The following is a 15190-nucleotide window of genomic DNA, read 5'->3' on the forward strand; positions in this document are numbered from 1 at the left end:
ACCCACAATACCAGGGGTATGGCGAGTTAACCTAGTTCAAAAGTTCTGAGGTAACACACCAAAAAAATACAGTTGAATTGAGAACCTCCTCCTTTTTTAAGTCGGTTGAAAATTAAAAATATCAACCCTTAGCAGTCATTGAAACTCCACTGGCATAAATGTTGCCTTTGAAAAATATTACGGTCATAATGAGATTTTTAATTAATGTTTGTTTAATTGGAATCGTAAATTGCAGCAGAGTATTTATCATATCAGTAAAGTATTGCATTATGAATCCTATAAATTATTTATGAATTCATTGAAAAATTTAATTAAAATAGTCCAGATAATTCCACTTCAATTCCTTTTTATAATATTTTTTTTATCAAGTACTCTGTGAAAATTACCTATAAACAGTATGTAATTTACATCAAGGCAATTGTTTGAATAAAAACGTGATCGTCAATTTATCGCCAACCGAAACAATACGTCCATCGTTCAGACAGCTCATTATGCCCACAGTAGAAATTCAGGTCAGAAGCATAACATAATAACATCACTGTTTAGATTCGGATATTTTCCTTACTACATATTCATGTATCCTTTTATCTAAATCATCAGCAATTTTGAGATATCTAGTACGTGCAGAATAAATTGAGCAAAAATATTTTGAATAACGTAAGCAGGAAGACGAATCGGTGTGAAAGGTTGTCAATCCAATGAATCGTGAAGTAATTGATGATTGTTTAGACTGGAATTTTTGTTTAATGTTTGTAGTACCACAAGGAATAGATTTACAGATAACAATTACGTTTTGGGTAATTAAAAAAGGCGATCTCGTTAAAATATACCTATGAATTATGCTTTACAATGTTGGCGGGCATAAAGCTCATACTACCAATAGGGTGGGATAGGAATAGTATAAAATTTTACTAAATTATAATTAAATGAAAGCGAAACACAATATGCAGTTTAAATTTACTTACTATTGTGCGTCTAATCCTATTTTAACAGCAATTTCATCGTAATGGCTTCTATCGCTAGCAATTAGTTCGGGACAATTCAATGATATCAGTTGAGATGCGGCCACTCTGGAATTATAATTTGATAATAAATACACATGACATTTAATAGTTAGTATAAAATACAAACAAAATATTTTCTTCTACGGACGTAGTTTATGAAAAAAACTAAGTATTTTTATTTATGTCATTTACCATAATAATTTCTTTTTTCTGATGTACTTAGAACTTGTGGATAGTGAACTTCAAATTAGGTGAGTCGCAGTTTAAACATAAGTAATAAAAATTACAATACCTGGAGGCTAAAGTGTCCCCCGGGAGAGTTACAACAGGAGTGCCCGCCCATAATATATCCATAGTTGTTGTGTGACCATTACATAGAGGTGTGTCTAAACACACATCGGCCAATTGACCTCGGCGGACATGCTCCTCTTTACTGGCTATTTTTGAAAATATAATTCGACCAGGATCTAAACCTGAAAATATAATATTTACCTTATAGAATACCACATTATTTCAGTAAAATTTATAGAGTACTTAATTTACTATCTTACCTAAATTCTGAGAATATTTGTGTATATTAGGTTCTCCTGCTAGCGGAAAGCTCACTAGCCAAAGAACACTATTCGGGACTTTCTTTAAGATATTTACCCATGATTTCAATACATTTGGATCTGCTTTGTACAACTGATTAAAATTGCAATAAACTATTGCATCATCTGGTAAACCATACTGAGATCTTGATGTTATCACGATATTTGTACAAATTTTTTCTCCATTCGCTACTCTTTCATCACAAGATATTATGCTAAGACCGTTTTGTATCGGTACATCACCAACGTAAACCTGTAAAATATTTGTTTTATATAAATTAAGAGCATTTTATTTTCCAAAATAAATGAGATACATATAAATAATTATTACTTGTCTTTGGGTTGAATCCTTTGTTTCTTCAATCACATATTTAGGAATGTTTATGACTTGTTCTAATACTTCTACTGGGCTTAAATCATCATAGTGTAAAATCATTGTATTTGTTTCAATACTGAAATATTTTTCTAAATCCTCATAATAATTTAAAAGTGCTACATTTCCACTCAATGCATCATTTTCAATTCTTAATCTATACCGTTTTTGTAAATGAGGAAACATTTGCATGTGATCCCCAATAAAGTACGTAAACGGCATGTAAGCAAACTTTTCACTAAAATCACGCTCCGCTTGCATCGGACACGTAATTCTATCACATATTATATAATCCATATATGTAGCACCACTCGTACCAGGATAACCAAGCCACATTACTTGGACAGGCGCTGGTTTTAAAGCAAATATTTCATTTCTGGACCCTTTTGTGTAACCATTCATATTTACCAATATATTAATACCATCACTAACTATTCTATTTACAGCATCTGTGTTACACATTACTTCAGAAAGATCAACAAAATGTTCAGATTCTCTAACTATTTTACTACGGAATGTTGAGCCATCGTTAGCATTTAATGCATAACAAAAAATTTCAACGTTTGATAGGTCGTGAAGTCCTGGTACAGATTGCATCAAATGTGAAGTCGGATGATTTCCGAAATCACTACTAACATAACCAATACGTAATCGACCTTTTCTCTCGTTACTATTTATATTGTGTTCTATGTTTATTCCTTTAACTTTTTCTAAATATAATAATGCATGTTTTGCTGCAATTTCTCTTCTACACTTATTAGTTAACGGATATAAAATGGAATGATGAGGATGCACTGATGACAATTTTTCACTATTTAATTGACATTCGACTATAGAAACAATTTTACTCATACGTTCCTCGTAATCATCCCAATCACAGACAATTTGCAAACAATGTGTTAAATTACAATAAGCGTCCGGGAAATCATCTCTTAATGAAAGAGCCTTTTTATATGCTTCAATCGCTTCAGTAATATTACCCGTATCTTTGTAAATGCTAGCTAGATTGCAATGGGCGTCGGCAAATGAGGGATTTATTTCAATCGATTTTTTAAAACATTTTAAAGCCCCCGATATATCTTGTAACTCCCTTAATGTGTTCCCCATATTGCTGTAGGCATCCGCGAACTTTGGTTGAATGTTAATTGCTTGTTCATAATGCATAAGCGCTTCATGGTATTTTCCTGAAACCAGATAATTATCACAATTGAGTATTGTACTCTTGTGATAATCGAATAATTAACGACCGCAAAATTTAACAGCGTAACGATTGGTTACAATTCACATTTATTTCGCAAGGCATTATAATTCGCATTTATGTTATCACAATACAGTCGTCATAATAATATCAGGCATAAATAATAGACGCACATAATATCACAAAAATAACATGTTGTTGTTTGTCTTGTTAAGGATTTAATGATTACAGAATACCTGGAATGAAACTAATAGATAGCGGTAGAGAGCAACAATAAAATGTCTAACGAGGCCATGCACGCTCGCTGCGTGATGAGCGAAATGTTTTTATAGTATTTTTATTCAAGTAATTTCGCAAATTGTTCAATATTATCATTATAATATGATATTTACCTTGTTGTTGCAAAAGCGATGCTAAGTTGTTGTGAGTGACAGCAAAATTAGGGAAGACCTCCAAAGCTTTCATGTACAGCTCAGTGGCTTCTTCAATTTTCCCCAGTTCTCTTTTAACGTTTCCGAGGTTATTAAGTGAATCGACATGCGAAGGGCACAAATATAATGCTTTGCTGTAGCATTCTTCCGCTTCATTAACGAGGCCTTTCTCTTTGAGGGCGTTGGCAAGATTGCAGTAAGCGTCAGGGAAATTGGGATGTAATTCAATAGCTCGCCTGTATGTGTCTATGGCCAAGTCTATGAAACCTTGTTTGTAATACAAACATGCCAAATTCCCGTGTATAATCCCATTGTTTGGAGTAAGCTTCAGCGATTGGAGATATACTGCTACCGCTCTGGAATTATAAACAAAATTCAATCGATTTGATGTGTTAACAATCAATCAGGTTTTGGCGTATGATTCAGAACGAGGTAGCAGTTTATTCGCGGAAAATTGTACGATTATTTTGCAAATGGTAATAAATTTATTCAACTAAAATGCTATCGGTATGCAATAAATTTCGTTCTCTATTGAGATAAACAAAGCAGGGGAATTATGATTTTGATAGCCTCATTTTTTATAGTGTATGTTTTTATCCTAAATGATGAAATGTTATATATCTATTTAAAGCAATCAAGCCTTTATTTGTTTTTAAATTTTGAATTTACAATAAATTCTCGCCCAGCTTTTAAACAAAAATACAATTTCATTTATTCGTTTCAAAGATTTTTCTCATTAAAAAAGTAAAAAGAGATGTAAATTGTATGAACTTCCCCAGTTCAAATTTCCTGGAATTCTATAGAACGTTTAAAAAGTTATCTAGAAACATACACAAGCCGATTAAAAAAGCCGTAATTGGTTGTATGTTATGTTACATGTTTGTATATTAATATTGTGAATGTAAAATAAAAATACGACTTATTTTTCTTTTAATCTTGTTGTTTACAAAACATTTCTAGCTGTAAATATAATGGGTTATTTTATTTGACATCAGTTATTGCAAGTTTTTAACGCATCGATAGAAGATCGATAGCAAATATATTAGCACAAATACCAACATTTATCAATATTACGATCGTAAAGATTTTATCTTAGATCCATTATTACAAGTAAACGGTTTACGAAGCCTTTGTGTTTGGGGTGAAATGGCTCAATCCTCTCCTTTTTCGGGCACAAAATAAATTGGCGGTAAAAAATGGGGATCGAAATTTGACACTCTCCCGCTAAAAGATAAATACTTGCAAGCTCGAACTCATCACCTGTTCGTCTTGAATTGGAAAGATAAATAGATTTTCAGCCCAAGATGTGGGGTCTTACATATATTTTCTAAATAATTTGAAAAAACAAATCTTTTGGAAAATCGGAACAAACAAAGTATAAGGCAAATTATAACTATTATATGAGATATCTATTTCAGTGTATGGCAATATTGCCCGTTTAATAAAGGCATTTTGTTACCAAATGAGAAAATAATTTCATAGAATTTGTAATATACGTCTTTATTATTAAAATCATAAGCAGTGTCGGTATATAAGTAGGAGTATTAATCACATTGTACTGTTTCATATTTCGTACTGCAACTTTGTTTTAATTTACCACAAATAAATAGCTTTAAACCGCAAAGCTATCATCCACGGGTTTCTGAGCGTTAACTATTTTCCACACATATGCAGTGAATTTCAATAATTAATACATTTGTGGTCAAAATAATTATATCGCATACAGCCGTTTAAAAAAGTGCTTTAAAGTATATTTTGTTTTTTGAACAGATTGTTTCAAGCAAATAATGTTATGTTATGAAGTTATTTCTATAAGTTCGAACGATCACCCTATTTTTAGACAAAATCTGCATAATATTATGAAACCACCGTGCCGAATAAAAATCAAACATTTATTCATCCACTTCTCAATCTCGAACTCAAACATTTATTCATCCACTTCTTATTTTAGAAGCACTTTTGAATCGCACCGGCCTACATGCAACGTAACCTACATGCACTAGGTATATTCATCATCATCAGCCCATATACGTTCCAACTACTGGGACACGGGCTTCCTATGAGGGTACATGTCGGTTTCCTAACGATGTTTTCTTTCTCCGTTTAGCAGTGGCGTTGTTATAACATGCGCAGATAAATTAAAAAATCAATTTATTTCCTGAATGCTCGCCTGGTCTCGAATCCCCGACTTATTGATTTGAAGTCCGAGGTCCTCACCACTGAGCCACCACTGCTTTTTACTTGGTACCTACCTTCCTATATTTAGAAAAAGAGCGTGACAGCACTGTGTGCCGAGCACACTTGTCAGAAGTGTAACTTATTTTACAAGATTCGAAGATACCAAAATCGTCGCCTTACTCCATGACGTGATGGCATTACGATGACACTTTCACTTAAAAAAAAATATATTAGATACCTACGTAAAATCCAACAAGAGGAGGTAAACCAGTCACAAACTATGATCGTACCCTGAGATTTATGAAAGCCTGATTCGATAGTTATCGTTTCTCACTTTCGCACAATACGCGATATAAAAAGGAAAATTCCCGAGTATGAAGAGAATTTTTGAATAACACTTCAATTTGTACATAAATTTACTATGACGAACCGCAGACGTTGATTCTGTGATAAATAGATTTTCATTTTTTACGAAGGTGTCCAAATTTTATTTATGTTTATGAAAAATGTATTTGAATAACACGTATATTCTCCTTTGTGAGGATTTTGACCGATAGCAAAACATCATCAATTTTTATTTTATTTTATCTTCGTTTTGTGCGTCTGAACTTGTAATAATTTTGGATCAGAAAAAGAAATAATTTTCAACTAAAAGAGAACTTTAATTTCGCGGATTGAAAAAGTTACTTCTTACAATATGACATCAATCATATAGCTTCAAACAATCCACATATTATAGACCGGTATGAGAAAGGATAGACGTTTGTGACTCCTTCACGCAAAAACGACCGATCAGACCTGAATAAAATTTCGCACAGAGATGACAATATCACAGCTTCTTTTTTCACGAATAAAGCTGCAGCTGATAATCAGATACATTGAAACATTATACATATCGATGCAAATACATAAACTTTGTGACATTCACGTAGTTCAAGGTTACAACAGTCAATTGTTAACATGTCGAGAATTCTCATGATTGGTTCTTACTTATTCATGATCCGGCTGTGTACTAGCATTCTGCCTGAGGGCGCGGGCACACGGTGCGTTGCGGCGCCGCACCGCAAAGATTTCACCGTGTCAGTGGGCACACGAGTGGTGCGGCGCCGTAACGTTGTTCTGTCGCAGCGGCGTCGTAGCAGCGTTGCACAGCGTGTCCTTCCTTGTGACGCAAAACAACTGAGCGGTGCCGCTCCGACGTCGCACCGCATTCACCCCTCCCCGCCTCGTCTTGGTGGTTACAAGTCCGGTGCGGCGCCGGAACGCATCGTGTGACATGCCACAGATATTTCTATGTAAGACGACGCAGCGACACCGCTCCGGCGCCGCACCGCCGCCGCAACGCATCGTGTGCCCCCGCTCTGAGGGACTTCTGCGATGACGTTAAAAATTTCGCTTCTAACGTTTTATAAGCAATATTTAAAATTGCAATATGAATTTGCTTGCCATTATAATAACTGTTTTCCTTGTGAAACTGAGTTTTTGGTTTTATTTGAAACTAGCTTTCCACCCGCGGCTTCGCCCGCGTTTTCAGAGAAAAACCCGTTCCCGTAGGATTTCCGGGATAAAACCTATCCTATGTCCTTTCTCGGGTATCAAAATATATCTATACCAAATTTCATGCAAATTGGTTCAGTAGTTCAGGCGTGATTGAGTAACAGACAGACAGACAGAGTTACTTTCGCATTTATAATATTATTAGTATGGATTATTAACAATAATATAGGTTTGGACACCTTTTATGAAAATGATAATAAAATACCGAATTATCTTTTGTAGTGAATATAGGTACGATATACGTACCTATATTAGGACAAAATCTTCTCTTATACAATAAAACTTTATGCAATATTTGCAAAATATCAGAAGTTTTCAGAAAACATAACGACTATTACAGTTCGGACACACACAGAATAGCGTATGTTCTCTAGTATAGTTAAAAATATATAGCGTAATAGTACAGTAGGTAAACGGAATATCTGCATCTACCTGAGGCTATACTAATTACGAACGCATTGAACTTGTACACGGATATGTTACTAACGATCTACATATCGTATTACTTCCCTATTATAGTCTGTATCATAATTTCATTTATCATTTCACACCTATAAAGGTGGGTCCACATTTGATCATTTTCGAGTATCAGATCTCCGTCGCGTAGCATGTTTGCTATTGTGGACGCAAAATGGTCGCGATCGCGTATAAGTATAAGTAGTACTAATAATAATGTATAATCTAATGTCGTGAGATACTGTATGGTCAAAATGGACGTCCACACTTAGGATCGATACGGTACGCCTGATACGGATACGATTACTTGATGATACATGTGAACCTACCTTTATAGAACAAACTAGATAGAATAATAGCGCTCCAAGACTGATAGGTACATCGAAATTTAGCTAATTAGCAAATTATTTGTCTCTTTTGCTCACGATAGTTGAATCATGCCATCTTACTTTGACGTCTTATCATGTGTATTACAATGCCGTTTTTGAAGATCGAATTTTGTATTGGTCAATCCACAGGTTAATCATTACTTATAATATCATGGAATAGAACTAACAAAGATCCCTATAATTTACCAACGTGAAGTAGCTCTCGGTTTCAATTATATTTATTTGTCGTAAATCGAGCTTTGGAATATAAATTATTATGATAAAACTTTATCAGTCGAAGCCAGAGACAGCTCTTGTTTATCTAGCCACCTTTATTGAAAATAAGACTGTGATGTAAGATTCAGATATTCTAATACAGACGTATTTTAAATTATTTCTCATTTTAGATTCATATCTTTAAACTAGCTGTGCCCCACGATTTTACCCGCGTTGCTCTACTATTGTTTGCTTTAGCGTAATGATATGGTATAGCCTTCCTCGATAAATGGGCTATCTAACACCGAAAGAATTTTTCAAATCAGACCAGTAGTTCGTGAGATTAGCGCGTTCAAACAAACAAACTCTTCAGCTTTATCACTACATAGTATAAAACAAAGTCGCTTTCCCTGTCCCTATGTCCCTATGTCCCTTTGTACGCTTAAATCTTTGAAACTACGCAACGGATTTTGATGCGGTTTTTTTTAATAGATAGAGTGATTCAAGAGGAAGGTTTATATGTATAATAACATCCATTAAATAGTGGAGAAGTACTGTTATTTTTGAGGTTTCTAATGTGATGTCGTAAAAAATTACATTGTTTCCGCTTATATTGCAAACGCAGGCTGAACCCTACGAGTTTTATCAAAATAATGTACTAAGTGTTATACATATTAAAAAGGTCTACAGAAAAGTCCGCGATGATATATGTCTGTCTCTTATGGATAACCCACAATAAAAAATTTTTGTCATTTACTTTTTACGACAAATAAAAGCTTATTTTCGAAGCGATTTTCACCAATACAGCATTAATCCTTAACCAATTAAATACCTTCAATACATTGTTCATTTAATATAGATCTATATGGCACTTTACACCGTATGATTTAAGTGAATATTTTCGAAGATATTACAGATTTAAAAATTGCGGGACGTAGCGTTTGCTGCGGTACCGGCCGGCCGGGCCGCTATGTTTTTATATACCTACAACGTTCACAGTTTTTCTGTAGTGTATTTAGTATCAGCATTGCACCCGTGCGAAGCCGGGGCGGGTCGCTAGTAATTTATATTAGTATAGATTAAAATGTTATGTTTCTTTTATCTCATAAATATCGTATATTTTTTCCATCTCATTTTCTGATATTTGTATGGAGTCAATCATGAAGTATCGAAATTCTATTTACTTTGAAAAATATATTCGGGTAGAAATTAATCAAACAAGTAATTGAAAATGTTTATAAATTTCGATCTGATCGAAGTATTTAATACTAGCTTTCCACCCGCAGCTTCGCCCGCGCAGTCAAAGAAAAACCCGCATAGTTTCGGTTCCCGTGCGATTTCCGGGATAAAACCTATCCTATTTCCCGGGGTAAAAAGTAGCCTATGTCCTTTCTCGGGTATCAAAATATCTCTATACCAAATTTCATGCAAAATGGTTCAGTAGTTTAAAGGCGTGATTGAGTAACAGACAGACAGACAGATAATACTTTGGCATTTATAATATTAGTATGGATTATTAATATTAATATAAATTTTCACCTTGACCTATATTATAAGAATTTAAAGTGTACTGAGGTGAAAATATATATACACGATAAATCTTTATAATATACTTGCTTTTATAATTTTCTACGTCAACATCCATACTAATATTATAAATGCGAAAGTAACTCTGTCTGTCTGTCTGTTACTCAATCACGCCTAAACTACTAAACCAATTTGCATGAAATTTGGTATGGAGATATTTTGATACCCGAGAAAGGACATAGGCTACCTTTTATTGCGAAATATGTACCACGGGCGAAGCCGGGGCGGACCTCTAGTTGAGTATAAAATAATATTAATACGCGTACAGATTAATTGCTACGTTATACACATTTTTAATTATTTTCATATGGTGTAAGTAATTTTAATTACTTTAAAGTCTATTTATAAAAAAATATATTTGCCTCATACCAGAATCAGAATTGATTATTATAATAATACTAGCGGTCCGCCCCGGCTTCGCCCGTGGTACATATGAAAAATAGATGTTCGCCGATTCTCAGACTTACCCGATATGCACAGAAAATTTCATGAGAATCGGTCCACCCGTTTCGGAGGAGTATGCAGACTAACATTGTGACACGAGAATTTTATATATAAGAAGATTATCCTACTGATATTATAAATGTAAAAGTTTGTGAGGATGAATGTGTGTATGTTTGTTAATCTATATTATTGCTGCACAGATTTGGACGAATATTTTACAGAAATTATAGATCAGCATAACACATGAGCTATAGAATCATTATTTTCTTGATAAGTTTCATAAAATTTAAAAAGAAAAATTATTGTTATATATTTCTCAAGTCGTCTAATATAAATTCTCAGGGGTTCTTCTATTGTGAAGTAGAAGTAAAATATCTGCGAAGTTTTCAATGTATTCATTATGTTAGGAGTAGTTTTTTAAAGAAAGAAATATAATATTTACATTTATTATAAGTAATTATATTAATTTCACATTTACGTAAAAAACGTTACGTCTAGCTTACGGCTTCGGAGGGCGCATAAAGCAAAATAACCAATCTTCTATTAGATGATACGTGTAATATTCAAGACCAAATCTAAAAAATAAAACATATATCAAACTAGATGATATGTTCAACGATTCTGTTTAATCAAAAATATAAAATATTAAAATTTACTCGATAAAAAAAAATCACCAAGTTAGCTCTAATTTTCACACTTTTACGTTTTCTACTTGACATGGTAATACTTATTATGATTTTTTTTTTCATAAACAAGTATATTAAAACATTTGCAAGATATTTGTCAGAGCATTTTGTGTAATTACTTTTAGTTTTGGTTTTATCTGCGATAAACCACTTTTATCGTGACAAAACCAAACGTTTTATCTCGAGAAAAAAAGTGTGAAAATTAGAGCTAACTTGGTGATTTTTTTTTATCGAGTCAATTTTAATATTTTTATTTTGCTTTATGCCCCCTCTTAAAAGCAAATTTCCTTAGCAATAAGACCTTACACCCAGGTAATGTCATTCTCTAGACTACTATCTCCAGTCCTGTTAGTCTTAGCGTGATGATATATAGCCTACTAGCTTTCCACCCGCAGCTTCGCCCGCGCAGTCCAAGAAAAACCCGCATAGTTCCCGTTCCCGTGGGATTTCCGGGATAAAACCTATCCTATTTCCCGGGATAAAAAATAGCCTATGTCCTTTCTCGGGTATCTAAATATCTCTATACCAAATTTCATGCAAATTGGTTCAGTAGTTAAGGCGTGATTGAGTAACAGACAGACAGACAGAGTTACTTTCGCATTTATAATATTAGTATGGATTAACCTTCCTCGATAAATGGACTATCTAACACTGAAAGAATTTTTCAAATCGGGCCAGAAGTTCCTGAGATTAGCGCGTTCAAACAAACAAACTTTTCAACTTTATAATATTAGTGGCAATTATTTCTTATTTTACAATATTAATAAATATTCCCATAGCTCATGGCTTTATTTCCAAAGATTGATAAGGTTAATCCCTCGAGTGTCAAAAAGTAAGGTGCGAAAACCTTTTCACCTTTAAAATATAATAATCCGAGTTGATTCCATCTTAACCTTTATAAGTTTGCAACAACTACTAACTATAGCGAATTGTTTTGATATATCTCTTTTACGAGAACTAAATATACGAATATTTAATGATTTGGTTCTCAGTTATTATCGCTTATGAAAGGAAATCATTACATTCATTTTAAAATAGTTTAAAAGTAATATATTTCCGTTGAATGCAAGTTGAATGTAATATTGATTTTTATACGTAGGTTATTATTTAGTTATTACCTTGACATTCAGTTTTACTTTTTGTAAAAAAGTGTTACAAAATTCCTGAAACGTGTTTATTATTTTTTACAATTCATCTGCCAAATATTTACCTTAGATCTTAGACACATCTTATAATAAGTATATTGAGTAGTACTAAATAGAGTTGCCTGAAAAACTTAAATTCGTTTTCATCCAAATTCCCTTGCTAGTTAAAATTCATTTTATTGCGAAGTAACGCATATAAAATGTAAATAATATTATTTTTAATTTTGCAAAACAACCATTTTGTAAAATAATGATGAGAAATAAATGACGGCAATGAGAAGTAAAAACGATTAGCTTTAAAGATTTTTCAACGATGACTTGCTTTTAAAATTTGCATCGAAAAACTAAATAAAAATTCTAGAACATTTTATAATTTCGATAGATCGCTGGATAATAGCATAGCAATTATTTGTCCGTAGCATTCTTGATAGCCATCACCTGTTATAGTCACATATTTTATTCATACAAACTTGTACGGTATTTAGCCACGGTTTAAATACAGTTTCAGGAAAACATGGATCGATATAATAAATTAAGCGTCCTTTTTATTTTGTTGTACAAACAATGCTTTTTTGCTTTTAATTTCTTTTTTATTTTTATCAACGGGTTTAAGCTTCATGTTCGTTATTCGTATTAAATACTAATAGTAGGGGAGCCCAAGAGGGGATTTTGGGATTTACTCGAGCGCGTCAGATTACTATAAGGGAAGGTACCTTAGCTATTCATTAGTACCTCTAGTCAATATGAGCAGTTATGGTTGGTGGGTGCGCTTTTGAAAAATCCATAATTCCCTAAGGTTGAGCTCGAATCGTCAGATTAGCGAAATGGGGACTTCTTGTATTGTAATTAACCCCCCCATATATTAATCTGACTCGCTCGAATAATATTACTTTAATTTTTTACCCTTTCTTCATAGCGATTAAATCGCCACTTAAATATTCAGATTAATGTATATTTTATTTCAGTGACGTCCTGGAGCATGTAAAATATCAATATCTAACGCGCTTGAGTATTTCCAAGCCAATTTTTTTCTTTTTTAAATTAAAAAAAAATAAAAAAACCCTTCCCCACCGCTAAAAGTGAAAACATTATAGGACCTTTTTTTCTCGCTATGGTCTAATCTACTAATTCTAAGGTTCCCGTGACGCTCGAGTAAATCCACATTTAGCATTATGGGCTCCCCTACTATAAAGGCCGGTTTCTGAATTAACAATTGATTTTATAAAGATTTGAGAAAGCTTATATCAGTTACAAGAAAATGTTTCTGTATGGTTTTTGAGTATAGTTTCAGACTGAAATAATAGGTAAGTACTCAATTAAAAAACCCTTAATTAGTCCTTAAAAATTATAAGCTGTTTTGTCCGGAAGTATAACGTAACATATTTGACCCGTTTGTGATTAGAGCCGTTTTACAGCGCTCCAATACAAAAAAAAAAACAAAAAAAAAATTCCCCAAAAAATCAATTCAATTTAGACATATTTCCCAACAAAACTACCATACCTACCTTTTAATTTTATTCTTAATCCAGTCGACGCAACCATTCGAAAAGTCCGCCGCTTGGGACGCGAGTTTCGGCGACGCGATGTTGATGACCGTGTACACGACGACGCATTGGTAATCCATAACACGGTCATGTCCCCAGTGCCCGCTTACATCGACTGCACGCGCCCGCGCAGTGCCAACGACGACGCAAGCGCCGACCTTCAGCCGCGCGCGCTAACCGCGGGAATTCGAATCATGGGACTGGATCAATCAAATTTGTCTTGAAAATACGCCATTTTTAGGAATAGTGAATTTGAAAATTCGGCTCCTTGTGTGATTTAATTACTATTTTAGGATTATCTAAACGTGAATATTAAATAAGATAAATTCTGCTAATATAAAAGTTCAAGCTAATATAAAAATTCTAATTCAAAATTAAACACAAGCCCGCCATTGTCTGGGGATGCGTACGTCATTAATGTTCTAAAACTTATGCGAAATTCAAATATTAGTTTGAAATTTAAAAAGAGTGTCAGCCGCTCGAGCCATTTAAATTTTATGCTGTCACAACGTGGAAGACATGATGTATTTCAATCATGTAGGTACGCTGTAAAACTTTTAAACAGTCGTCATGTTTACGTGTTAATAAAAGCGTGTTCGCGAATATCGATTGTGAGTGAAAGCGGCTAGACGCGGCGGGCGCTGGGCACGACTGCTGCTGGTTCCGAACGCTACGAGCTTTCAGAAATCCCTCTAAGAGTACTTCCCTTCACGACTGTACTCTGCGCAACCGTCGAGAATAATAAATTTATACTCTCCACCTTACGAATAAGACGCACTTTTGCACAAACCACTAAATTATTAAAATTGTAAGTCCAATGTTAAAATCAGATTTGAAACTGCTGAAATTGCAACATACTAATGGTCGTAGTGCTCATTGAGGCGACGAATTCGCTTATACTTCATGTTAAATTAAACGTATAATTATTATTATTAAGGAAACTATAACATCAAATTTTAATTCATTATTAAGCTCTCTATAAATAGAAGCATGAAGGCGTTTTAATGGAAATTTTATGGAAAGGTCTCGGGAGTTTAGAAAAATTTATAAATTAATTAATTTAAGGGATACGGTTTTGATATTCTTGTTATTTATAAAGTCTTTAGTAATACTGTGTAGTTTATTACTCTTTACAATTCGAACTAAATAGTTTAGTAATTTAGTACTAACGAGGTATTACAGCATGCCTTTACAGATTCTGAACTCTATCATCAAGATTCTAGTGTCTGATGCATACAACTCAAAGCTATTAGGGTATGTGCCATAGTATATAGTGCTTTGATTACGTAATGCCGTCTATGTAATTTTAGAAGCGCGTGATACAATTACTGTCAATAAAGGTACAATACCTGATACAATTTACTTTGAATCCAAATATAGAACAAGGGGATTTCCATCTATTTTTCTTATGTC

At 33.6% G+C, this 15190-nt stretch overlaps 1 protein-coding gene across 3 annotated transcripts in view; it reads right to left on the reverse strand.

Moving 5' to 3' along the window:
* The window catches only part of LOC149491108 (UDP-N-acetylglucosamine--peptide N-acetylglucosaminyltransferase 110 kDa subunit-like), a 31543-nt gene extending 17105 nt beyond the window's left edge, over positions 1–14438 (reverse strand). For 2 of the 3 annotated variants that reach the window (XR_016316505.1, XM_089702607.1), the window contains exons 1-6: positions 13739–14438; positions 3558–3952; positions 1926–3151; positions 1556–1847; positions 1297–1477; positions 966–1070 (exon numbers count right to left, since the gene is read on the reverse strand). Coding sequence is in view for 2 of the 3 variants with exons in the window: in XM_089702607.1 (XP_089558733.1) it covers positions 966–1070; positions 1297–1477; positions 1556–1847; positions 1926–3151; positions 3558–3952; positions 13739–13857 (2318 nt within the window). In the remaining variant the exon portion in view is untranslated. The remainder of the gene's footprint in view (positions 1–965; positions 1071–1296; positions 1478–1555; positions 1848–1925; positions 3152–3557; positions 3953–13738) is intronic. The other variant, XM_089702522.1, reaches the window with a different exon arrangement.
* Positions 14439–15190: the final 752 nt, after the last annotated feature.

The sequence above is a fragment of the Colias philodice genome, chromosome 1 (genome assembly GCF_061535455.1).
Source record: "Colias philodice isolate Cphi_HAF_F1 chromosome 1, ilColPhil1 Martin Lab GWU primary, whole genome shotgun sequence".
NCBI lineage: Eukaryota > Metazoa > Arthropoda > Insecta > Lepidoptera > Pieridae > Colias > Colias philodice.